Consider the following 26,943-nt stretch of genomic DNA (forward strand, 5'->3'; position numbering starts at 1 on the left):
TGAAATCATATTGAAAATATTTTATTTACTCATTTTAAAAATTTCTATTTTGTGTACAATGCATACTATTAGTTCAGTAGTACATATATAATTATAAATAAGTAAATATACGTATATTAGAATTATGTGCTCAAATTCTTGACATGTGCTACATGATCAGAAAAGTTTGGCAAGATGGTCTTGGAGTCAGGGAGCCCTGGGTTCAGGTCCTACTTCTTATACACACTATATGACCCTCAGGTCATATAGTCAGAACCTCTCAGCATCCCCAGACAGCTCACTAACACTGAGTTGCAGAGCAAATCTTGATCTGCAGGTGTAGAAGGAGTTCCCTTATCAAGAATTCACTCTAAAAATGAAATCACAGGTCTGCTCTAAAAATATATGTATATATTTTTTGTATCTATTTACATACATGTCTCCGCAAATAGGGAATATAAGCTTCTTGAGGGCAAACTTATGTGCTTTGTCTTTGTATCCCTACCACTTAGCCCAAGTGTTTGGCATACAGTTGGTGCTTAATAATAAATCCTTTTTGATTGATTTATTCAACAAATGTATAACAGGTCCCTCTTATTCACTGGGCTGTGTATGCAGGCAAACACTAGACTTTAGACAAAGACCTTGGCTCAAAATCGTGACAAGTTACTTCTCTTCTAGGGATAAGGGGGAAAATTAGCTGTGCCCCAACTACCTCCCAAGGTGGGTGTGAAGAGAAGATTTGCAAACCACTAAGTTTTCACTTACTAGTAAATATGAGATGAAAAAGACAGGCCCTGCCCACAAGGAACTTACAGTCTAGTAAAAGAAGACAATGTGCATTGAAGGATGATCCTTCAGGACAATCCTACTTGCTTCAGCAGACTTGGTCTAGCAGCAGGTGAGCAAGGGGGTGGGTGGTGAGGGTTGGTAAGGACAGGTACTTAACTGTAGTTAGCTGCTATTCACTTTACAGACAATTTTAATCAATATGCACTTCACCTAGCTGCTTACAATTCCGGCACTTTTTGGGCCCATCTTCCAGTGGTTCTACAATAGGGCAGAGGGAACCAAAGTTAAATAGTTTGTAACATTCATGTGTACATATGTGGACATAGAAGACAACGTTTAGTAGGAATGGATACAAATCCAAGGGGATATAGAATTTTTCCCCCCAATGAACTTTAGAACTAGAAAGGAGATCAATTCCAATTTTCTCATTATATAGGGGACAGAAATAGAAGAGAGGGGAAGTTACTTCCCCATGGTCATACAATAACAGAAAAAATCAGAAATCACCCAGGTCTTGATTCCCAGTCTAGACCTTTTCCCACTGTATGATGATACCTCCTCAATCATTTCTCTTTTATCTGATTCGGTTTTGTGCTACTAAGTATATATGGGGGCAGGGAAGGGAGAGAGTCCAACAGATCATCCAATTTACCAATGAGACAGGTAGGTTGACGGAGTCACCCTCCCAGCATCAGTAAGGTTGGGAAGATTACTCTGACCCCTGAATCCAAGTCTCACAAACTGCCCAATGAGACCCAAACTCTGTTCAACAGCTCACACATGGGCCAAGACCATAGCTTTGTCCTTCCTACTCCTCCAAATAAAATGGTATCCTTATCCCTATCAAACATGGTGCTCTTCGCCAGGGCTGAAGCTACTGGGGGGGGGGGGGAGCCTGGCCTCTAGGGGGAGTTAATGTACCAGTTTGATCCTATCACCCAGTAGAGAAATTGATTCCACCCAGACAGAACCATGTATCTTCCAGAGCAATGAGGATACTGAAGGAAAAGATAATCTAAATAATCTTTCTGTTCTAGGCCCTCTAAATGTTTGTGGTGGGAGGAAAGACAGATGAGATCCAGATTAAATATGTCTTCTTCTGCAGTGGTCTTAGACCACTGCTTTGGAAACCCCAGAAAGAGAACTGGGGTATTTCTGGGTCTTTTGAGGAAGTGGCTTCAAAATTAAATTTCTTCCCTCTGAATATCACCTTCCAGAGCCTCCCACTGTGCAAACCGATTCTCTGTCCTTGGTCCTTATCTTGCCCTGGGATGGTTGCCAGTATGGGGAAGCGGGGGTGGGGTGGAAATTTTGGGGAAGAGAGAGGAGAGCAAAGTCCTAGAGTTTTGAGACCATTGTGCAGGTAAACTACAATTTCAGGGATTAGTTTTTTTTTTATCAGGCCTTTGGGTTGCCCCCCTTTGCAAGGGTCATTCAGTTGTGTCCAACTATGTGACCCTGTACACAGTACTGTCCAAGAACAAGAACAAGTACATGTTCTTGGCAAAGATACTAGAGAGGTTTGCCATTTCCTTCTCCAGTGGATTAAGGCAAACAGGTTAAGTGACTTGCCTAAGGTTACAAATTGGTCTGAGGCTGGATTTGAACTCAGGTCTTCCTGACTCCAGGCCCAGTACTCTATCCACTGAGACACCTAGCTGTCTCCTAACCTTGCAGGGAAGGGGGCCACCAAAAAGCCAACCAAACAAAAAAAACCTTTAAGACCTGGTATTTAGCAGCAAATGTATGTGCCTGCTGGCCCATGCCAGACTCCCACCCTGCCCTACTGTTAGACCATGAGCTCCTTCAGAACTCCTAGTTCTCTCTGATGGTCTTTTACTCATTTTTGCATTCTCCAAGAAGGCCAGTGTAATGCCTGGCACACAGTGGGGGCACTTAACAAATATCCTATAAATCTCAATTCCCCTCTGACCTATCAAGAAACATAGTTCAATATAGGGGCTTATGCTAAAGTATCTGCCCCCCCCCCCCTTACAGCACAGGGGATAGGGAGGATTTTAGCACAGGGAAGCAGGGATGTGCAGAGTAGGTCCACATTCACTTGATTATGAGAGAGGGGGTGCCAGTGAGGGCACTGACTCATCTCTTCTGGGCAGAATCAGGGCCATGGCACTCCAGCCCTGCCTACATGCAGCAGAACAGAGAGTAAGTTTAGGTCATACAAAGAAAATCAATTCTTAAAGGTCCCTGAGAAAGCTTCTTTTTGGAAACTCAATCCAGTCAAATCAACAAACAAAATTCCACCCAGACTGCTCCTGCCAAGTGGAGGAAAAAAAAAAAGGAAGGGGTGGGGTAAGGGAAATAAAACTTACCCCAAACTTATTTTCTGTGCTTCATTAATTCACCTCATTAGTTCAAAGAGTTTTATAGCCAGCTGCTCCAAGAAACAATGTCCTTGTGTACAATTCAAACGTACTGTTTTTCTTGGTCTCTGCTAGGACAAATCTGGTTCCCTCTGCCCAGCGCTGCCCATAGTCTCCCCTAGTCATATGAGGGACCTTGCTGCTCCTTCCTAAGAGTCGAGAGAGGAAGGGGTTTCTGGTCACCTCAAGGAGAGAGAGCCAAGGGTTTGAGGAGCCTTCTGATCGAAGGGTAAGAGAGCTCAAGAAGCTAGTGCTTCACTGGACCCTGAGTGGGGAGAGACCAAAGAGACGTAATAAAGGAGGGCCTAGAGTCAGGAAGGACTGGTGGTCTATGCACCCTCGAGTTCCAAGGCTCAAACGCTCGTGACGTAGGTCACATATGTGACTGTCGAGTGTGACTTAATCACAGGCTCCTCTGAGTATCTCTGGTTGAGGTCCTTTTCTGGAGTAGGTTCCTCATGGACTCTGTCCATCATTTGCTTCTCCTTAGTCTTCTTGTAGAGGAGGAAGAAGCTGAGGCCTATGAATAAGGCAGCTGAGATGAGGAAGAAGCTGGACATGTAGAAAATATAGCTGTAGTTGCTAGTAGTGTCCAAAAGTAGACCTGCACGGGAGAAGGAAGCCAGGTTGAGGGAGGGGAAGGATGCAAAGCCCTCAGGAGCTATTTCTGAGGTTTTTCCCTGATAGACTCCTAGGTCCTTAAAAAAAAAAAATCACATAACTGACATAGCATTTTCCTATTTACAAAGTATCACTTTATGGGAAGCAGCCAAGGCAAGTAATATTATCACCATTTTATAGTTGGGGAAATAAACTTTGCCTTAGATCATAAAACTAGTTGTGGCCCAGCTAAGGCTTGAATCCAGGCTTTTGGAATCCAAATCTCCTGCTTTTTTCACTACTTTTTTCATCTCCTTAAGTCAGACTGTGTGATATATAGCAAGTTCCTTTCCCTGGGATTTGAAAGGGGCCTTAAATGCCTTCTAGTCTAGCTGTCTCATTTTTATAGATGAGGAAAACTTAGGCCTAGAGAGATTATGTGACTTGCCTGGGATTACAGAGATAGTTAGTAACAGAACCAAATCCAATGTTCTTTCCATGATACCATATTTATATATACCCTCTTTTTTTCTTCCCAAGGTAAATTCCCTTTCCCAGATACCACCCCCAGAATCCTTCCCCAACTGATAACCTCCCTATCCTCACCAGCCAATGGAGGAGATATAAGGATGGTGAAACTCTCAAGGACAGTGAAGAGACCCAGGGCACTGGAGAATCTGTTCGTGGGCACTATATCCATGAGCACCTGGAAGAGCAGAGCCCCGATGCCACTCATGGAGACACTGTACACCAGGCAATAGAAAACCAGCAAAGAGAAGCTGACCGGTAAGACACAGATGAGGTTGCTTAGCCCATTTAAAAAGAGTGCCAGGGCAAAAAGGTAAACATGGCGACCAGCAAACACTGACCAGCCAGCTACCACCCCAATCAGGGGCCTAAGGAATATGTTGCTGAAGCCAATAATGGAGATGAGCAGAGCAGCCTTGTGTTCTTCCACATGGTTGCTCAAGGCAAAGGGCACCAGGAAGATATGGGGAATAGTGAAGCCCATCAGCATCCATACCACACCCAGGGTGTAAAAGCGGTAGCCCTGGTTCTGGAGGAAGACATCGAAGGCCAGATGTCTCTGCAGAGCCTGACCACAAGTCAACAGATGGCCCTGTTCGGGGACCTTGCTGGATGAGTGATGGACTGACTCAGCCTCAGGAGCCACAGGCCTCATGACAGATCCACAGATGCAGCAATGAAGGAAGACCCCACCAAAGATCAAGAAGGTGCCTCTCCATCCGAAGACCTCCAGGAGGTAGCGGGAAAGCAGGGGCCACAGCGTGATACCAATGGAGACACCCGCTGAGGCCAGTGCATTGGCCATTGCCCGGTAGTGGAAGAAGTAGTGTCCCAATGCTATGATACCTCCCTGAAAGCTGAAGGACATGCCCAGGCCTGCAGTGGAAGGAAGGGGGAAGCAAAAGATGCCATGATCCTTCTAGATGGGTCTTCTAAAGCTTTGATGAGAGTTGAGGTCCATTCCCCACACCCAACAGTTCCTTAAGGTGGCAGTTTTGCCCCTTTCCCCACCCACTTACTAGTCCAGCTAAACATGGCTTGGCCTCTAGTCCATGATTGAGGCTGCCCCTGGGAATAAGCCAGAGATCACTTCTGGAGCAAGTCAGAATAGTACAGCACCCCTGCCTTCAAACAATCTACTCATTTCTTTCTCTCCCCAACTATACTTCTCAGATCTGCTGTCTTCCCTTCAACCTCCTGTTATTGCTCTTCCAAGCCCCCATCCCACCAAACCCCAGACTTAGGAGTTTAGGGGGAGAAAGAGAGAGGGCAACTGATGGCTGTCACCTGTGAGTAATCCGGCTGTGATGTAGAGCTGGCTAAGGGAGCGGGAGAAGGAGCCAGCCACCATGCCTGAACTGGCCAGGACTCCCCCAAGCATCACTGTCAATCGGCAGCCAAAGTGCTCCACCAGTATACTGCAAATTGGCCCTGGGGGGTGAAACCAGAAAGAAAGAGAGTGGGGCAGGTTAGGGATGGAGCCAGGGGGAAAGCCTGGAGTCCTGGAGAATAGCACGCACTTAGGGCACGAGGGCACATTTGGACCAAAGGGAACTCCTCCTTCCTATCCCATTTCGTAGATCAGACAAGCTCCCAGTTGAAAGGAATCTTCCAAGTCTAATGTTTTTCTGAACAGAAATCCCTTCTGCAACATTCCCAAAAGGACTTCTTGAGATCAAAGGGAGCTTTTCCATTCTATCGCACCCCATAAAAAAGCTCCAAGTAGAAAGGAATCTCATTGTCTAACATTTTCTTGAACAGAACTCCCTTCAGCAATATTCCTGAAAGTTACTGAATCTCTATGTACGCCTCTAGTGATGTTGAGCATGCCACCTCCTGAGGAAGCCCATTCTACCACAAGGCACCTAAGTGATACAGTGTATAGAGTGTAGGACATGGAGTCAAATTCAGCTTCAGATATTTTCTAGTTTTGTGATCCTAGTCAAGTCAACCTCTGCCTGCCTCAGTTTTCTCATCTGTAAAATGAGGATAATAACAGCACCTACTTCACAGGGTTGTGAGGAAAAAATGAATAAGACATTCTGCAAACCTTAAAGCACTATATAATTGCTTATTATTGTAATTGTTGTTTTTTGTTAGTATACAGCTCTATTTGTTAACAAGTTTCCCCTTTCACAAAACCTAAAGCTGCCTCTTTGCAATTGCTTCTAGTTCTGCCCTCTAAGGCTATCTCAGGTGATCTGTTTTTCCCAGGTCTTGTGCCCTAAGTAGCTTATTAGGTTGCATGAAGTTAATGATTAAAAGCTTATGTGTGGGTAGCCTTCAGACATGGAACTCTGGAACAAGGATTGGTTAAATCCATTAAGGTATGCTTAGGGGACAATCTTCAACCCATTCCTGTATCCATTTTTTCTCTTCCAATGAGGGCATCCCACAATCTAAGACATAGATGTTCGGAAATGAGCTATCACAAGCCATCTGCTTCTGGGCATCTAACCAGGAGAGCATGTCAAACCCCACCTCACCCTACTCCCAGTCATCCTATTAACTTCAGTCCCAATTTCTGTACTCACTATGACTCAGGGCTTTCTCAAATGTCACCTTTCTTAGTGACCTGGCAACATGAGAAAGTATGAGTATGTTTACAGATCAGAGTTGAATGGGAATGTGAGAGATTATGAGTGAATGTATAGAGGTGTGAGTGTAATAGTGTGGACGTGATAATACGGATGAGTTTGTATGTAATCAATCGTATGTGGTTACAGGAGAGAAGGGGTTGCGAGTGTGTATGTATATAGTAGAGAGAGCACAAGAGTTGGAATCATAAATCTGCAATTTGAATCTGTAATTTGCTAACTACATGACCTTGGGGAAATCAATTCAACTCCCTGAGCCACCTCAATTTCCTCATCTGTTAAAATGGGGCGAATAATAGTTATCTACTTCATAGGATTGTTCATAGTAAGAATTAAATGATGTAATGAAAACTCTGTAAAAGTAAAAATCTGACTGGTGCTGTTCAGAGCACTATGAATTGGTCCAACCATTCCAGAAGGCAATTTGGAACTATGCTACATTACTAAAATGTCAGTATCTTGGACCCAGAGATCTTGCTGCTAGAAATCTACCCTTAAGGAGGTCAATGATAAAAAGAAAAGTCTCCTAAATTCCAAAATATTTATTGCAGCACTTTTTGTAATAGCAAAGAACGGGAAACAAAGATGGTGGCCATCATGCTGACCAGGTAGAGGAGCATTATTGTGCTGTCAGATACACACGTGATGGACGTAGAGAAGCATAGAAAGACTTAGATGATGAACTGATGCAGAGAGAAGCGGGAAAACAATGTTCACAACAACTACAATGGAAATGGAAAAAATAATAAAATTAAACATCGCAATTACTGAAATAACGATACAATCATAATGACCAGGCTTAGCCCCAAAGAAGAGCTGTAAAAATGGACTTTCTTCCTTGCTTTTCAGAGTTAGAGAATTATAGGTATGGAACACTGCCTGTAACATCCAATTTGGTTTATGTGTTGGTTAGTTTAGTTGAACCAATTTTTAAAAATCCTTTTTTAATTCTTTATTATTATATCTTCTTGGCAGGAGGGATAGATTGAATAAGTTAGTCAGTTTGATCCCTATTAATTAGTTCAAAATTCCACAAACATTTATTAAGTAGCTATTATGTTCTGGGCGTGTGTACTAGGAAGAAAAAGACAAAAATTAAACAATACTTGCCCTTCAAGTAGCTTACATCTGATTAGGAGGGGAAGGGAATAACCATGTACTAAGGACCTGCTATGTACCCAGCATTATGCCAAGAGTTGAATAGATTTGTCAGTTGATCCATATAACAATCTTGTAAAGAAGATGCCATTATAATCCCCAATTTACAGATGAGGAATCTGAGGCAGACAGAGATTAAGTGACTTGCCCAGAGTCCCACAACTAATAAGTGTCTGACTACAAGTCTAATGTTCTATCCATTGTGCCACATAAGTTAGGGCATTTAAGGAAACATTGACATGTACATTAAAGTCTCTTAGCATGAAGTTCATATATGTCAGAACTAAGGCTTGAATCCAGGGCTCACTGACCCTCAGTCCACCCTCCCAGCAACTATTCCTTTGCATAAAGGGCCAAGAATCCTTCCCTTCTTCTCCTGCCAGGAGATTCCCTGGACTAGGGTCTTTTACCCCCTACTACTGGAGGGTGTGCCAAGCACAGGTAGTGTGTTCCCATCTCTTTGCCAGTTCTTCTAATCTACCTCACTACAACAAATCTCATGAGAAAGCAAGGGAAAACATTCCCTTGTGACTGGAAGACGGCTGGGGGACCCAGCATAGCATGCGCAGGGCCAAGTGAAAGGGGAAGAAAGGGAGGAAGAAGAAACCTGAACCGAATTGGGTTATCCTCCTCATTCTTACTAGGCCCAAGCAAATGGAGGTTGTGTGTGTGTGTGTGTGTGTGTGTGTGTGTGAGAGAGAGAGAGAGAGAGAGAGAGAGAGATGGACCCAGTCCAAGGGGCTGGCAGAGAATTTTCTCCTCTTTCAGCCACTCCTGAAAGAGTCTGGCTCCTTGCCCTGGTCCTCCCTGGAGACCTCCTTGAAGTGCCTGAAGTGAGGAATGAGGCAACCTCTTCTAGGAGGTTACCAAGACAAAGACTGAATCAGCACCTTGCCAGGAAGCAGCTACTGAAGGAACCTCTAGGGAACACGGGGGAAAGGAAGGTCCCAGCAGAGGTTGATTCGAGGTCTGCAAGGGAGAAATGATTTACACTTGTAATATCCTAAATAAATTTATTAACCTATAGCATCATAAGACAGGCAGTCCATCACAGTGAACATTAGGCTTTAAATCTAGGAAGACCTGGGTTCACATGAAGGCAAGTCACTTAACCTCCCAGAGGTCTAGGTGATTCTCTAAGGCTGTAATTTGCATAGAGGGTGCTGACCTGCACTGGGAGAACAAATTTCTTCACTTGGGGATTTCCGTACTAATGGAATCATGGGGTGGGGGAGGAGGAGTCCTTTTACCCACCATTAAGTGTTTTATATATCATTTTATTTGATCCTCAGAAGAGTTCTGTCAAGTAGATAAAACCAGTCATAATTGACATTTATATGCTGTTTTATAGTTTGCAAAGCACTTTGTGTAGCCTGTAAAGTGGCAATACATGATGGAGGGGTTCTTTCCCTACTTCCTCTCACTGGAGAGCAGGCACAGCTATCCCCTGACTGCTACCTGTCAGCTATGATGACTCTTAATTGGCTGCTGAGCTGGAACCCCTTCAAAGGGGGCAATCGCCATGCCTAAAGGCTCCTATTCCTGCTGGCTGCCAGATGCAAGGGTGACTCTTAGCTCAGAGGATTGGTGGGGTGGACATCTTTCCCCTAAGTATATTACATATAAAGTAGGATATACTTTATACTACATATAAAGAAGGGATGAATTTCTGGCCCCTTACGCAAAGGAATGGTGGCTGGGAGGGTGGACGGAGGGTCAGTAAGCCCTGGATTCAAGCCTTACTTCTGACATACGAACTTCATCCTAAGAGATTTTGATATACATGTTGATGTTTCCTTAAAGTGAAAAACTCTAGGGGTGGCTAGGTGGCACAGTGGATAATAGAGCACAGGCCCTGGAGTCAGGAGGACCTGAGTTCAAATCGGGTTTCAGACACTTAACACTTACTAGCCATGTGACCTTGGGCAAGTCACTTAACCCCAATTGCCAGCCTTCCCCCCTCCAAAAAGCAAAACAAACAAACAACAAAAAAGAAAAACTCTAAGCTTATAGCCTCCTAGAGAAGCCTGTATCTAGGATGGAGTTGTCCCTTCTTTGTATCTTCTCTACTTTGGAGGTACAGGGCCTCATGAGATCTCCAAAGGCAGCTGGCTCTTCCCTGGGCACTAGGGCATCAGGGTATTAGTTTCCAGAGCAGTTGGGGCATAAATAGTGGCAGAGGTTGACCAGCCAGTCAAGAGGGAAAGATTTTAGGAGATAAGAAAGAACTCACTTAGCAATGATGGGGTTGTACACAATGGAGGTAAAAGGTGAAATAGTTAATGAGTAGCACTGTGGCAAATATCTCAGTGTGGCCTTTTAAGGGATTATAATCATTCTATGATTCTTTACTGCTTGGCATTCCTCTTCATGGGAATAAAACTGTCTGTGTCATTCCTGATTCATCCTTGTTTGCATTCTGGGTATGTTTTTTACCTCCTCCCAACTCCGACTCTCCCACTGGGAAGAAGCCCTTAGACTAGGAGCAAAAATTGTTCCATGTTCATTGGAGCTGTTCATGTGGCTAATGTAGAAATATATTTTGGATGATTTATAATAGGTATTGTATTTCTTGCCTTCTCAGTGGGTAGGAGAGGAGGTAGTAGGAGGGAGAAAATTTGAAACTAAAAATAAAAATTTTTAAAAATTAAAACAAAACAAAGTTTTTCCTCTAAATTGAAGTGACCTCATCCACCTAAGTTTACAAAGCCGCTAGGTGGTATAGTAGATAGAGAGCTATGCCTCGAGTCAGGAAGACCCAAGTTCAAACCCAGCTTCTGGCACTTACTAGCTGTGAGAACCTGAGCAAATCACTTAATTTCTGTCTGTGTCAGTTTCTTTAACTGTAAAATGGAGATAATAATAACACCTACCTCCCAAGGTTCTTGTGAAGATCAAATGAAAGAACATTTAGAAAAGCAAATAACTGGCTGGCACACAGCAGGCACTTAATAAATGCTTATTTCCTTCCTTCCTTTCCAATTTTACCACCCCTATCCTCCAACTCTCCAGAAAGTACCAGGGAGAGTTGTATTTCTTGGCTCCATCTATCTCTCATGTTCGGATCTGTCATCTCCTTCTCCTAGTGATGAGAATTTTCGATATATCCAGAGCAGCCACAGTGATTGCTTCCTTGGTGGCTTCTACCTCCTCCTGGAATCAGCTACCTCATCCCTGAGGACAGTTCTGGGAACACTCCAAGGCTAAGGTCATAAGCTCATAGGATCCAGGTCAGAGATCTAGAGCGTGAATGGACTGTAGAGACCATGTCATCTAACCTCCTCATTTTGCAGATGAGGAAACTGAGACCTACAGAGCTTAAGTGACTTACCCAAGGCAGTAAGTGACAGGTTGAAGATCTGAACCGAGGTCCTGTTACTTCAAAGTTCAGTGATGTAAGTGACTGGAGAGTTTTAAGAATAATTACAGCATACTAGCAAGCACCCTATGACTAAATTTGGAGATATCCACAACTAGACTCATGCCAGTAAAGAGGGAATCCGCCAGGGCATAAGACTCAGTAGCACTGGGCGATACCACAAGGTGCTAATCCCCAGCCTAATCCCATTCCAATCTAGAAGGGGAAAAGAATCATCTGGGTAGGTTAGCAGGTAGGCAGGGGAGCCTGATAGAAAAGTCAATGGGTAGCCCATTTGTAGAGAAAAGACCTGGATTTGGATCCTTGATACTTCATATCAAAAACTGGGAAGTAATTCTAGGACCATCTTGAAAATTTTTTAAAATTTTGTTTCTAAATTTTTATTGAAATTACTTGTTTTTAAAATTTTCATTTTCCAACACCCTCCCCTTTATAATAAAGAATAAAACATAAAAAAGTATATCAGCCAAAAAAATCAGCCCAATCTATGATTACATGCCATGTTCCATACCCATAGTACTCCACCTCCAAAAGAAATCGGGGGAGGAGAATTGTGTGTTGTAATGTCTTTGCTTGAAGATATTTTAAAGAATTTTATCTGTTGAGAGCAGGGAAAGGAGACAGGAGTTGAAAAAGGGTCTTTGTCCAGCAATACCACTACTAGGTCTGTATCCCAAAGAGATAAAAAACAAAAATGAAAAGGACCTATATGCACAAAAATATTTATAGCAGCTCTTTTTGTGGTGGCAAAGCATTGGAAATTAAGGGGAGGGGTGATTAGGTGGCGAAGTGAATAGAGCACTGGCCCTGGAGTCAGGAAAACCTGAGTTCAAATCTGGCCTCAGACACTTAACACTTACTAGCCATGTGACCTTGGGCAAGTCACTTAACCCAAATTGCCCTGCCCTCCAAAAATAAAAAAAAAAGGAAATTGGAGGGATACCCATCAATTGGGGAATGCCCGAACATGTTATGGTATATGATTGTGGTGAAATATTGTGCTATAAGAAATGATGAGCAGGACACTCTGAGGAAAACCTGGAAAGACTTACATGAACTAATGCAAAGTGAAGTGAGCAGAACCAGGAGAACATTGTACACAGTAATAGCAACATTGTATGATGATCATCTGTGAGTGACTTAGCTATTGTCAGCAATGCAATGATCTAAGATAATTCCAAAGGACTTACAATGAAAACTGCTATCCATCTCCAGAGAAAGAACTAATGGAGTCTGAATGCAGACTGAAGCATACTTTTGTAAAACTTTATGTTTCCTTTTTTATGGTCTCTTTTCTTTTACATGACTTACATAGAAATATGTTTTATATGACCACCATGTATAACATCAAATTGCCTGCCTTCTCAATGAGAGGGGAGGGGAAGGAGAGGATTTGGAACTCAAACTTTGACCTTGAACAAATCACTTAACTTTTTTATTTGTAAAAGGGTAATTAAAATGCTTGAGGTTTCTATGAAGATCAAAGGACATGACATATGTAATGGTGCTCTAAAAAATGTTGCTAATTCATGTCAAAGGAATCTACATGGTTGCTAAGGTCCCTTCTTGTTCTCCCATTCTAGGATTCTATAATTCATTCCACCAACCAGATGTGTGACCTTGGACAAGTCATTAGACCTCAGTTTCTACTTGAGTGAAAAATGAGGGGATTATATTAAATGATCTCCAAGAAGCATTTTTCACCTCTAACATCCTGGTTCTAGGAGTCAGGATTCAAATGAGCATGAAGTCCCTGACCCCACTCCTTCAGGCTCATAGTCAGTGTCTCAATGTTTCCAATCCCTCCCCCTTGCAGGGAACTCACCTCCAGCATGCAGTAATGAGATCATGAGGGAGGGAAACCAGGATGTCTCACTGTTGCTGGCACGAAAGTCATGCTGGAGGTCAGCGAAGAAGATACCGATACAAGTAGGGAAGCCTAGTGTCAGGCCCTGAATCACCACGGTGGCCAGCAACACCACCCAAGACCATCTGCTCTCTGTCTGCTCTTGGGCCTGAGGCATTCTCTCCTGCAGGAGTCACCTAGGTTCCAGGAGGAGAAAGAAGGGGTCAGGAATCAGGCCATTGGCAGCCTGGGCTGCTCACATTCCCTTTTGGTCACTTGCCACATTCACAGGAAGAGCCTGGGCCCACACAACAGAAACTCGTCCCTCCTTATAGGCGTGGAATCTAGCGCTACCCAGGTTCCTATACGGGAGCACCACACTCTGACAGGAGGCAACTGGCCCATACTTTGGCTTCCAATCTGCTTTGACCCATTTCCTGGAGCCAGGTAGGCAGGAGATAAGGGAGGGGCCTGTAGAGAGTGAGTGGGAACAGGAATGTCAATGTGAAGATGAATGGGGCAGAGTGAACAATGCCTGAAGCCAGGCTCCTGAGCCTTTGAGAAGGCTAAATTAAATTCTCTACCCATCTCTTCCCCAAAAGTTTAGAGCTGAAAAGGAATCACAACCAACACCATCATTTAACAGGGAAGTCAACTGAGCAGAAAGGATTTGCTTATGGGCACACAGGTTATAAGGAGCAGAGAGAGGGGAGATTTGAATCTACATCTTTTGACTCCAGTCCATCCCCTCCCCTGGTACAACAGGAAAGGGGCACTTACTCTACCACACTACTGACCCCAAGCCCACAGGTGCACAAGGAAGAAACATTAAAAACTTCCCTGCCCAGGCTCTCTTAATGCTAAGGCTGATTATGTTTTTACTTTCAGGTGTTTGCTGAAGCAAGTCAATTGCAGCCTTAAAATTCACTCTCATTTGCCTTGAGAATGCAAGGGAAAACCAATTGAAAAATTAATCCTATACAGGTACTTACCAACCTTTGTTCTGCCACTAACTAGCTGTGTGATAACCTTCCTCTACCACCCCCCACCTCCCTAAGTTATTCTCTCCCTGAGCCTTAGTTTCCTCCTTTGTTGAACCAAAAGACCTCTAAGCTCTTTTCTCATTCTGCTAGAATTCTAAGGTTTAAAACTGAAAAAGCCTCAAATTCCCCCCTCCCCCTCCAAGATTCCACATCACTCTTAAAAATATAATTTACTAATACCTAAGTTAGGACTTTACAGAGTGTTGTAAGAATCAAAGTAGATATTAAAGTTTTGTGTAGCCCTTAAAAGCGCTAAGTAAATGCCAGTTATTGTTATTGTTATTCTTTTGAATGATTCTACATTCTGTAGCCCCAAAATGGAATTAAAGGTTACACACCATTCATTCATTCAGCAAACTTTGATGGGGGAAGATATATAGATGATATTTATAAAAATTATATTCATAATGATCTGCCACAAACATGTAATTCAAAAAACATTAAGTGCCTACTATATGGAAGGCACTGTGTTGCAGATACCCAGATGTACACCTGAGCAGGGCACAGACAAATTAGGGTCAAGGCTTCTGTGGAGGGACCCAGTCTACATTTCAGAGACAGAAGGGACCTCAGAGATTATGTAGTTCAACCCCCTCATTTTTACAGAGGGATCCTACTAAGGTAACTCATTCAAGAACCCTCACTAAGTGGCAGAGTTGGAATTTGAACTCAGAACTTCTGGGTCCCAATTCAGAACTTATTTCACTATGTACAAGTGGGACAAGAGGGAATAGGTACCACTTACCCTGAAACTCTTTAAATATCCTGAGATATTTAAATCTGTTACTTTCTGATCAATGCTGTCTCAGTAAGCATTAATTAAGACCCTACTGTGTCTCAGACACTATGCTAGGCCCTGGAGATGCCAAGATAGGCAAAAGACAGACTCTGCTTTCAAGGAGCTCACAGTTGAATACGGGAGAAAACATGCTAACAACTGTGCTTAAATGAGCTAAATAGAGGATAAACAGGAAATAGTTCAGAGGGAAGACTCTAGAATTAAGGGGAATGATTTCTTGTGGTGGTGGTGGTTTTGTTCAGTTGCTTTTCAGTCATGTCTGACTCTTCATGACCCCATTTGGGGTTTCCTTGGCAAAAATACTAGAGGGATTTGCCATTTCCCTCTCTAGCTCATTTATCAGATGAGGAAACTGAGGCAAACAGGGTTAAGTGACTTGCCCAAGGTCACTTGGTAAAATTTGAACACAGGTCTTCCTGACTCTAGGCTCAGAGCTCAGAGTAGATATACTGTGCTACCTAGCTACATTTCTTATACATTTCCTGTAGAAGGCAGAATTTTACCTGGGATCTGAAGGAAGCCAAGGAATTCAGGAGGTAGAGAGGAGAGAGAGCATTCCAGACATGGGGGACAGTCCGAGAAAATGCTTGGAACTGAGAGATGGAGTCTTTTGTTCTTGGAATAGCCAGGTGACCAGTATCCCTGGACTGAAGAGTACATATTAGGGAGCAAGGTGTAAGAAGACTGGAAAGGTATGGGCAGGACTATATTATGAAGGACTTTGAATGCCAAACAGAGCATTCTGTATTTGATTCTGGAAATGATAAGAAGACACGATATCTCTACCACTGGCCCAATGGGCATCTTAAGTTTTCCATAGTCCTAATTACCTCCTGAGTTCTGCCATCAAGTCTTCCTCAACACAGTGAGCAGATTGCCCTCAAAGGGGTTTGAATTAGAAGCCCATATCTTTGTTACAATCTTGGATCTGCCACCCATTAGTTGTGTGAGCAACTTGAGCAATCTTGAGAAAACCCTTTCCCACCATGGACCTCAGTTTCTCCATCTTGAAATGAAAAGGTTGGGTCTCAAAGGTCTCTTCTAACTTTGACATTATATGCTTGTTGGATTCCCCTCCTCAAATCGTTCAAGCCTTAAAAACAAAGCTAGTGTTCTCTTCTCAGCATTAACCTAGTCCCGACTCCTTCCTTTCTCCTAATTCAATAACTCCCTTTGTCTCACCTGTGGCAGCCCAGAGGTGAATGGATCAGAGGCAGTGACCCCGAACTCTCCAAAGTAAGGGTACTCTGGAAAATAAGGGCAGTCACAGAGGGGTGGCCAGGTGGCTCAGTGAGTGGGAGCACCGGCTCCAGTGTCGGGATGACCTGGATCAAATCCGGGCTCAGATACTCAGCACCACACCCAGAAATAATAACTGGCCGTGTAACCTTGAGCAAGTTACTTAACCCCAATTGCTTTAAAAAAAAAAAAAAAAGGGCAGTCACAGAAGCAGGCAAAGACTTCCCTGAAGCTGACTATCTCTAAAAAGCAGGCTGGCAGCTAGGTAGTGCAGTGGATAGAGCACTGGGCTTGGAATCAGGAAGACTTATCTTTCTAGTTCAAATCTGAGTTCAAATCTGAACTCACTTACTAGCTGTGTGACCTTGGGCAAGTCACTTAATACTATTTGCTTCAGTTTCCTCTTCTGTAAAATGAGCTGGAGAAGAAAATAGCAAACCACTCTAGCAACTTTGCCAAGAAAACTCCCAATGGGATCACGGAGAGTTGGAAACAATTGAACAACAACAAAAAGAGAGAGACTCTTACCAGGTTGCCTCTGCCTACTGCCTTCCTTGTCACCATTTAAAAACATCATCAGATATGCCCAAACACTTCCCTGACACCTGCTTAAGTCATTATTTATTTATTGCATTTTGGAGGGGGAAGGCAGGGCAATTGAGGTTAAGTAACTTGCCCAAGGCTAGTAAGTGTGAAGTATCTGAGGTCACATTTGGACTCAGGTCCTCCTGACTGCAGGGCTGATTCACTTAACCACCTAGCTGCCCTGCTTAAGCCATTATTAACACTCCTCAAAGCTGATATTTAATCCTTGGGACTGAGTATTCTGTCTGAGGGTGCTTTCTTTGAAGAGTCACTGAAATTCCTTCACAAGACTTGAGAGGCCTCTCACCTCAGCACACATCCATACCCCACCTGTCCCTTCCCTCCAGATCTAGTAGGAGGTGGTTAAACTGACATTGGCCTCCACCGGTAACATAGCCTCTTGAATGTTTGTTTCATCATCTAATTCTCCTGACTTCCGGCTTCCACTCTCCTCCTCTCCCCCCATAGCTATTCCCATCCCAAGGACCAGTGACTAGAGCAGACTCTCCTTGCAAATCATGCTCCCTTCACCTACTTTAGGATTTGTTTTCTCAGCAAATTTGAAAAGTCAAGGGCGGGCCATCAGCTGATACTACTCTGTTCCTGCCCTGATTGTTGGTCAGGTTTACTCGAACTTCTAATTTATGTAATAAACCCAGACCTACTGCTTATCTCCCAGCCCCTGATTTCTCTTCTGTCTCTTTTTCTTTCCCTTTTCCTTTTTTTCATTTTCTTTGGACCTGCCTGTGAAATGGAAAAAAATCAGCTTAGGTGACATAGTGGATAAAGTACAGGCCCTAGAATCAGAAGACATCTCCATCATCCTGAGTTCAAATCTGGCCTCAGACACGTAGCAGCAGTGGAACTATGGACACCTCATTTAATCCTGTTTGCCTCAGTTCCCTCATCTGTAAAAATGAACTGGAGAAGGAAGTGGCAAACCTCCAGTGTCTTTACCAAGAAAATCCAAAAACGGGTGGCTAGGTGGCACAGTGTATAACCAGCCCTGGAGTCAGGAGGACCTGAGTTCAAATCTGGCCTCAGACACTTAACACTTATTAGCTGTATGACCTTGGGCAAGTCACTTAATCCCAATTGCCCTGCCTTCCCCCCTCCAAAAAAAAAAAATCCTAAATGGGTCATGAAGAGTTAGACACAACTGAAATGACTGAACAACAACATAGCATGACTGAAGTGGCTAGATAGTACAGTGGATGAAATGCTGGATTTTGAAGTCAGTGAGACAGATTCAAATCAAGCCTAAGGGGATTACTAGTTGTGAGACCATGGACAAGTCATTTAACATGTGTCTGCCTCAGTGTTCTTATCTGTAAAATGAGGGTGATAATAATAGTCCCTTGATACTTTTTAGGTAAAAGTATAGTACAGGGGTGGCTAGGTGGCCAGTGCATAGAGCACCGGCCCTGGTGTCAGGAGGATGTTAGTTCAAGTTCGGCCTTAAACACTTAACACTTACTACCATGTGACCTTGGGCAAGTCATTTAACCCCAATTGCCCTGCCCTCTCCCCTCCAAAAAAAAAAAGCATAGTACACACAGTTCTTGCTTTATCTAAGTGAACCATTCCTCAGGTCTCTACTAAAGCAATTTGGAGGGGGGGGATGAAAGGAAAGGAGGGAGGAAAGGATCTGTGGGGTCTGGAGGGACAGAGAATATAGAGCAGGATGGGAGAGAAAGAACATGTGTGGGGGGGGGGGGGGGTCAGACACATAGACAGGAGAGGATGGGTGACAGTCTGGGCAGGGCTCTAGGAAGACAGATAGATGGGGCTTAGACCCTTGGGACTAAGGGGTGGAATGGAGCAAAGGTCTCTTTGGGTGATGGAGGTCTCCAGCCAAGCTCCCAATCTGGTAGCAACCTCTCAGCACTAGTCTATATACTACTTTCCCTTGAAGGGCTTTTTTTTCTGCATAAGTAATAACTTCCGTTGTTTATGGAGTGTTTTTAAAAAAAGGTTGGGGCTTTTTTTTGGAGGGGGGCTGGGTTAGGTGGAACAGAGAGAACAGTACTACACAGTAAAATTAAAAATTTTTTTTGGAATGATTTCTTTCAGGATTCTTTAATAAAGTCAAATTGTATAATGTAGATTATATAAAGTAAGAACTACTTGTAATGGTGTCTTTGGGTCAAAAGGTATGCAGTTTAGTGACTTTTGGGATGTAGTTCTAAACTGCTTTCCAAACTGGCTGGAACAATTCATAGCTCCACTAACTACACATTAGTTTGTCATCTCACAGTTCCTTCACCTGCTCTCATTATTCAATATAATGGTTTTGAAGTAGAATCTCACAGTAATTTCGATTTGTATTCCTCTTATTAGTGATTTGGAGCATATTTATTTAGTTGATAGCTTGTCATTCCTTTAAAAACTTGTTCATGTCCTTTGACCACTTATATGTTGAATTAGCTATTATATAGCTTTGCTGCGGAAGATTGTTCCCAATTAACTACTTTCCTTCTAATTCTAACTATATTGATTCCATTAAAATGTAACTATAAAATGTATCATCTGGGAGCCCAGTTAACAACACACAGGAATTATATGAATACATATACAAAAATCTCTCTACAGAAGCAGACAACACTAAATAGAAGAACAAATAATTGCTCATGGTTAAATCATTAACAATAAATTCAATTGACAATTTATAGATTCAGTACCAATCATTCTACCAAAGATTACTTTATAGAACTAGAAAAATAATAACAAAATCCAAAGTCAAGAATCTCAAGAGAAATAATGAAAAAAAAAATGGGAAGACACACCAGATCTCAAACTATATATAAAGCAGTAATCACCAAATCTATGTGGTACTGGCTAAAAAAATAGAAAAGCTGATCAGTAGAACAAGCTAAGTACACGAAACTCAAAAAGCAATGGAACATAATCATCTAGTGTTCGGTAAATCTAAGGATTCTAACTACTGGGTTAAGGACTATTTGACAAAAACTGCTTGAAAACTGGAAAGCAGTCTGGTAGAAACTAGGTTTATTTAAAGCAACAGCTCACATATACTACACTACAATAAGCTCCAAATGGATATGTGACTTAGAAAAGATCATAAAAACAAATTATAGCAGCTAAAGTCTGTTTTGCTTTTGACTGTTCCCTCCTCAGCCTTGCCCTCCCTTTTAGATCCCTTTCTCTTTCCTTGAGTTTAATATATGTCTCATCCAAATTCTACGTGTATATGTAAGTGTTCAACCATCATTTGTCTGATTCAGATATAACTGAGGTTCACAAGATTCTTTTTTAATTTTTATTTTGTCTTTTTGGAGGGGGGGAAGGCAGGGGGTTAAGTGACTTGCCCAAGGTCACACAGTAAGTGGTAAATGTCTGAGGCTGGATTTGAATTCAGGTCCTCCTGACTCCAGGGTTGGTGCTCTTTTCACTGTGACACTTAGCTGCCCTGGTTCACAAGATTCTTGCTTCCTTAATGTTACCCTTCCTTCATGTTTTGAATACTCTTTCTCAAGCACTCCAATTAAGAAAAGTAGTTCCGTCCCCCTTCTTCCTCACTTGTTTCTCTTTACTCCTTTTTCTTTTCTCTCTTAAAGTCAACAAAACAGAGCAAAAATACACTTGGTCCTTGTATCTGTATGTTACTTAAGTCCTTCTGTGACCTTTAAAGACAGTAGAATTCTCAAGAAACATTCCTCTCTTTTCCTATTAGAATGTGATCACTTCATCATTTTTTAGCTCCTTTCAAATTACTCAAATGTATTTACCTTTCTAAGTGTATCTTGGTCATTTCCTAATTGATAAATGGTCAAAAGATATGAACAGGTAGTTTTCAGATGAATTAAAGCTGTCTATAGTCATATGAAAAAATGCTCTAAATTACTATTGATTAAAGAAACGCAAATTAAAACAAAATCTGAGGTACCACATCACACCTAGATCGGCTAATATGACAGAGAAGGAATGATAAATGTTGGAGGAAGATGTGGGAATATTGGGATACTAATGCATTGTTGGTAGTTGTGAATGGATTCAACCATTCTGGAGAGCAATTTGGAACTATGCCCAAAAGACTATAAAACTGTGCACATCCTTTGACCCAGCAATATTACTACTAGGTCTGTGTTCCAAAGAGATCACTAAAAAAAGGAAAAGAACTCACATGTACAAAAATTTATAGCAGCCCTTTTTGTGGTGACAAAGAATTTGAAATTGAGGGGATACCCATATACCCAACTGAACAAGTTGTGGTATATGTATGTAATGGAATACTATTGTTCTACATAAGAAATGACAAGTGGGTGGATTTCAGAAAAATCTGGAAAGAATTAATGAACTAATGCTGAGTGAAGTGAGCAGAATATGAAGAACTTTGTACACAGTAAAAGCAATGTTGTGCGATGATCAACTATGATACTTTGCTCTTTTCAACAATATAATGATCCAAAACACTTTGAAGACTCATGATGGAAAATGCCACATCACGACTGAAAACTACTGAATGCAGATTGAAAAATATTATTTATACTTTCTTTCTTGTTCTTTATTTCCTTTCTCATGATTTTCCCCTTTTGTTCTGATTCTTCTTTTACAACATGACTAATGTGGAAATATGTTAACATGATCATACATTTATAACCTATATCATCAGATTGCTCACTGTCTTGGGGAGGGAAGAGGGAGGGAGAAGAAAGGGAGAAAAATTTGTAACTGAAAATCTTACAAAAATAAAAATGAATGTTGAAAACTATCTTTAAATGTAATTAGAAAGAAATAAAATAATATTAAGTGAGAAAAAATAAAATAGTATTTATAAAAAGGAAAAAAAACAACCCAAGTTTAACTTGGCTCTTATGTTTGCATTTCAAAGTTTCTGTGCAGTTATTGTCTTTTCATCAAGAAGGCTTGAATGTCTTCAATTGGAGCTGCTAAGTAGTGCAGTGAATAGAGCACAGGACCTTAGTTCAAATCTGGCCTCAGACACAACACAAAAAATACTAGCCATGTGACCTTGGGCAAGTCACTTAACCCCCATTGCCCTGCCCTCCTGTAATGCGAATGTAAATTTGGAAGATCTTCCCTGCCCCTAGGCTAAAGTGCACCTGAAGCCTGGGGTGGGAGGCTTGTTTTTCAGTAGATACTTCTTGATTGGCCAGTGAGTCCATAATGTTCTTACATTCTCTGAGCCAGGAGAAGAGTATATAAGCCCTGATGTGTAGCTTTGTTTTGGGGGCTCACTTTGAGAAGTGTTCTGTGATTTGATCTGTATTCTGGGAAGCCGTTGTCCAGGCCCCCCCCTTTGAAAAAAAACCCAGATGTGGAAGCCCAGATGTTGACTGGGTATGGATGTAATGGCTGGACAGTTTGGAAAGCTTTTTACTTGATCTGTTTCTGTCTTGATAATTCTGCCTGTATACTTTGAAGTTCGGGGTGCTGACCTATTTCCCCTGAACAAGGTAAACCATATATGGTCTGACTGATTAAAGTAAGCTTGTTAACCCATTTTGAGTTGCTTTCCTTTAACAAAGCAGATCCAAGAACCTGTGGTGGCGGCAAACCCTGGGGGCGCCGGGGTGCTTGCTGCTACACCTCCCTCCTTCAAAAAGAAAAAAAAAAGTCTTCAATTAAAAATTATATTTCCCTTCCCACCTTTATAGGACTTTACTCAGTTTTGCAGATTGTTATTCTTGTTTTTTATTTTAAGCCTTTAGCTTTTGCCTTTTCAGATACCAAATTCTAAGATTTTCTCTCCAATAATATTGTGGCACAGTCTTCTGTCATCATGACTGGTTCCCTGATACTTGAAATTTTTCTCACTGCCTGTAGTATTCTTTTGACTTTGGGGCTCTAGACTTTGGCTATGAAATTCAAAGTATTTTCAGTTTGGGGTTTCTTTGATCAATGCATTCACTCTAATTTCACTTTGCCTTTTGGGTCTAATAATTTCAGTTTTCAACTAATTTTTTCAATGATCAACTAATCAAGGAGTCTATTTTCAAGGAGTCTACTACTTGGGTGAGGTTTTCCACCTTTTATTCCAAATTATTTTCTGATTTTTTTCCTTCAGAGAGCTCTTATTCTAATTTTATTTTTTTTAATCTCTTGTTTCATTTCTCCCAGTCATTTTATTTTAGTCATTGTAGTATCTACTATAGTATTTGTTATGGGGTTATACTTTCTAGATTTACCCCTTGGGCTTCTCTTAATCTATAGTATATCTTTTTTTTTTTTTGCTCTTTGGAGGGCAATTGGGGTTAAGTGAGTTGCCCAAAGTCACACGGCTAGTAAGTGTGTCAAGTGTCTGAGGCCAAATTTGAACTCAGGTCCTCCTGACTCCAGGGCTGGTGCTCTACTCACTTCGCCACCTAGCTGCCTGCCCCTCTATAGTATATCTTAATTGCATTTGGTGAATTTCTAAAAATTTACTTTTAAATAATAAATTCTATTGTTACTCCATAAGGTAGAGTAGAGTAATATAATAATGATTCTATCACTACTCTAGAAGGTATTTTGAAGCAAAGCCAGGGGGTTAGGGAGTGTGTGGGGTCTTGGACACCCAACTGATATTCAGGGCTGGGTAGCAGAAGAGTATATATTGATCTTGTCCTTTGGCTACTGGCTCCTGGGTTTGTGGGTCATGAGTCTGGAAGGGAAGGAAAACACTCAGCCTAGACTTCCCTCAGCTCTTGGGGGCTGGAAGGTTCTAGATTTCTCAAGGGTTTAGGGTCAGGAGTAATGAAGGGTCCAGTTTACTTTTGCCCCACATTTGGCTCCCACTCCAACCCCTGGTCCTCAGGAGTCTCCCAAGCTGATTACAGATCACATTCAGGATAGGACAAATCTCAGCTCTGAGTTCCTCTAGGGGCAGGTACCCAGAAACTTCTAGCATATCTTTCATCCTGGCCTTTGTCAAGTACCTTCACTGCCCTCAACCTGCTGCTTCTCCTCTTTCTTCACCCCCTTTTTTAAATTGTCCCTAACATGTTTCTTCCTTTTCCTTCCCTTCTTTCTGGATTTGGAGTCAAAGGACCTGTGTTTGAATCCCAGTTTGGTTTCTTACAAACTGTATGACCTTGGGACCTCCCCTCTCTACCTGTTTCTTCCTCAGTAAAGTTGGAATAAATGACCTTTTAGGTCACTTCCAGCTTCAAACCTAATGGTTTCTGCATCCTAAGCTTTTTCAGAAACCCCTTCTCCAAAATCCCTTCAAGAATCCCACACAGGGGTAGACTGCTTTGCTCACCAGGACTTAGAGCCAGCCTTCCTCCTCCAAATTGGTTCCCCATTTGTTTCAGGAATTTCAAGTTGGTTGTTATGGGTTACATCAGTGTTGACCATGATTACTCAAATCATGCTGATCCATATGCAGAAATTTCCTAGTTACTTAAACTGAGAACTCAGTCTCACTCTTCACTGACATACGTCACTCAACCCATTGGCAGAGGTGATGCCTAAGAAAACAGGTCCATCTGGTTATCTGGGACTATCCCAAGAGACAAAGTAATGGCATCCCTACCTAAGCAGGGCTAAATATCTACAGGGTTACAATTACAAGTAAGAAAGAAATGGGTGACTCAGTTTCCCTATTTGCATTATCTTTATCTTCCAGGGAAGCTTACTTTCTGTTTGTCAGAGAAAAGCAGGGATAGTGAACAAAGCCTTCCTGGCCCATGTTTTCCAGAAAAGACTGACAGCAGACAGACCCTCCTACTCTTATCTTGAGGGTTCTAAAGCCAATTACTGCCCTACATAGGGAGCTAAGCCTGTCAGGGCAAAAGGAGGTACTTCCCGGGTCTTAGCTCTCTCTAGATGAGGGTTACAGTTTCTTTATCTTCTTTTGACAAATCTGTGCATGGGTCTGCACAGGACATCTTAAGGAAAACACAATCCTTATTCTTCTAAAGCCTTTTTCCCAATAAGGTACTCTATCCTCCTGAATTTCTCTCCTTAACACCTCCTTATCTAAATGCAGTGCAATGCTACACTGTACATCTTGTTCCTTGTCCTTTCTATGGGTTTCAAGTACACATCACTATAAATGTACAGATAACATAGGAACAAAATCCATGCTCCTCATGTAGAGAGCCTGAGGTAAAAGTCAGATTCAAAAGTGAACCATTAGGGTTTCATGTTTGTGAATCTCATGTCCCAAACTGTGGGGATCCCCCCTTCTTTTCCTACCCTTGTCCAGGCTGTGTCCTCTTTTCTAGAAAACAAACATGGGTGGCTGTCACCCCTGAAGGCTGCTAGAGGCCAAAAGGTTCCTCAACCATTTCCCCCAGATTAGTCATCAAGTAGGTTCTGAAGGCTTGAGTTTAGACCCCCAAGACAGGGGTCAGTATTCAAGTTAGTTCTTGCCTATCCCAAAGATCCCAGCGATTAGAGCTGGTACTTACCAGGCCCCCAGGGGCTGACAACAAATTATGAGGCACATCTGGCATGGGACCTCCCTTTTTCTGGACTCTTCCAAGGGAGAGAGAAACCAGCTTGAGATTTCTGGATTCTATTGTTGCCAAGGGAACCCAAATAAGTCACTGACCTCTCTTCTCCCCTTCTCAGTTCATAAATGTGACCACAATTTGTTCCTAGTATGGGGTGTATAAGGGGAGTACACCCAGAAACTGGGGAAACAGCAAGATTAGGTAACAGTGCCTGGCAGATGGGCAACTAATAGATGCTTTTTTGATTGACTGATTAGACAAGAGATGTTTGGACTCGGGTGAACCCTGTAGATGGAGTATTTCTCCATCTCCTCAAGGATATGGGAAGCAGATTTGCAGGAGAGAGACTGAGAAAAAAAAAGTACAGGTGAGCTCTAATCTCTGCTTTGTGACCCTTCTCAGTTGTTTTCGTTTTCACCTTACCTGCCTCTAGGCTGGGGGGGGGTGGGGTGGCTCCACGTACCCTGAGATTTAAAGGCAACAGCTGGATTTGCAGGAAGGGGCAAAATAGCATGCTTTGGTAGTCACTGATGCAGGCTCTCCAGGTCCACTGGGTTCCCAGAAGAAAACTGCTCACCCCACCCCATTCCAGCTCCCACAGGTGTGTCTCCCAAAGTAAACCCTGCTTAAGAACAGACAAGACTTTATCTAAGAGCCAAGAAAACGTATGTTTTGGCCCCCAAGCTAGCATTGCCCTCCAGCTCCTTAAACAATGATAATTAAATTTAAAAATTTAAAATTGTGATTAAAGAATTAAAAACAACAACCAACAGAACAATGAAACAGTCAAGAAGGGCAGGATGGATTAGGCAAGACTGGCTAGGGGGTGAGTTTTCTGCCAAGCCCCAGTGTTATCAAAAGGGTAGAGGATCCCATGCCTGGCCTCCATCCCTCTTCTCTTCCACCCTGAGCTTAGCGCGGCTTTTTAAAGGAATCTTCCCCCGGATCTTGGGCTTGCGGGGGTAGGGTGGGGGTTATCTTGGAAAAGTGCGGGGATCCCCAGCTATGGGGCGGGGTGAGGAGCAGGAGGTGTTAACCCTTTGGGTGTGGGGTGGGGGCGTCGGCGGGGGAAAGGTCCCTGCCTCCGCATTCAGCTCACCGGTTCACACAAGGTCCCCATGCAGAGTGACTCCGAAGCTAGTGTCTCCTCTCTCTTTCTTGCAAAGCAGGGAAACCGTTTTCTGCTGCGGGTCTCCGGTCGGCTATCTCCCCGAAACCCTCCCGCTCCCCACCTCTCGCTTTATTCTGCCCTCCTCTCTCCTCCTTTCCCCGCCCCAAGAGGGAGGGTTAAAAGGAAGGGAGGAGACTCGGGCCAGCCTAGGCAGTGTAGGTCCGGGGGAGGGGGTGGGAGTACAGCAGAGGCTGTTGGGTGCTTTCGCGGAGGAGAAGCGCAAGGACCCCAAAGCTTAGCCCCCATTCGTCCAATCTAAAGGATTTGGGGCCATCCCAATGCAGTAGGAGGGCGATTGGGGAATTTCCCTTGGGTTGCTGGAAGTGGGGGAGGAGGCCAGGTTGCTTTATGTGTTTGGGGTTTCGGGGAAATGGGTGGTGGAGACCAGGAGTCTGTAGCATTGGGACTTGCCTTTAGCCA

General features: G+C 42.8%; 1 protein-coding gene across 5 annotated transcripts; it reads right to left on the minus strand.

Annotated features, from left to right (window-relative positions):
• Window positions 1-26,629, minus strand: SLC16A5 (solute carrier family 16 member 5). 5 transcript variants are annotated; one of them, XM_069076460.1, is made up of 6 exons: window positions 26,452-26,629; window positions 25,776-25,974; window positions 13,243-13,460; window positions 5,571-5,714; window positions 4,362-5,159; window positions 1-3,759 (listed from the first exon to the last, which is right to left on the minus strand). In XM_069076460.1, exons 3-6 carry the CDS (start codon window positions 13,439-13,441, stop codon window positions 3,509-3,511), a joined length of 1,392 nt encoding a protein of 463 aa, XP_068932561.1. In that variant the 5' UTR covers window positions 13,442-13,460; window positions 25,776-25,974; window positions 26,452-26,629; the 3' UTR covers window positions 1-3,508. The 5 variants fall into 5 exon arrangements, with proteins under 5 accessions (XP_068932561.1, XP_068932562.1, XP_068932560.1 ...); XM_069076461.1 differs by having other exon boundaries at window positions 25,776-25,977; XM_069076459.1 differs by lacking the exon at window positions 25,776-25,974.
• Between the last annotated feature and the right edge of the window lie 314 nt (window positions 26,630-26,943).

The sequence above is a fragment of the Petaurus breviceps genome, unplaced genomic scaffold (assembly GCF_028583685.1).
Source record: "Petaurus breviceps papuanus isolate PSGF00001 unplaced genomic scaffold, PetGlider_PUasm1.0 90925, whole genome shotgun sequence".
NCBI lineage: Eukaryota > Metazoa > Chordata > Mammalia > Diprotodontia > Petauridae > Petaurus > Petaurus breviceps.

Bases quoted from the DNA above. Each gene is read 5' to 3' on its own strand.
- SLC16A5 (XM_069076459.1), bottom strand. From the start codon at position 13,441: ATGCCTCAGGCCCAAGAGCAGACAGAGAGCAGATGGTCTTGGGTGGTG. The intron at 5,160-5,570 runs GTGACAGCCATC...CTTCCACTGCAG, and splicing joins CACAGCCGGATTACTCACAG to GCCTGGGCATGTCCTTCAGC. The intron at 3,760-4,361 runs GTGAGGATAGGG...TCTCCCGTGCAG, and splicing joins TATATCTCCTCCATTGGCTG to GTCTACTTTTGGACACTACT.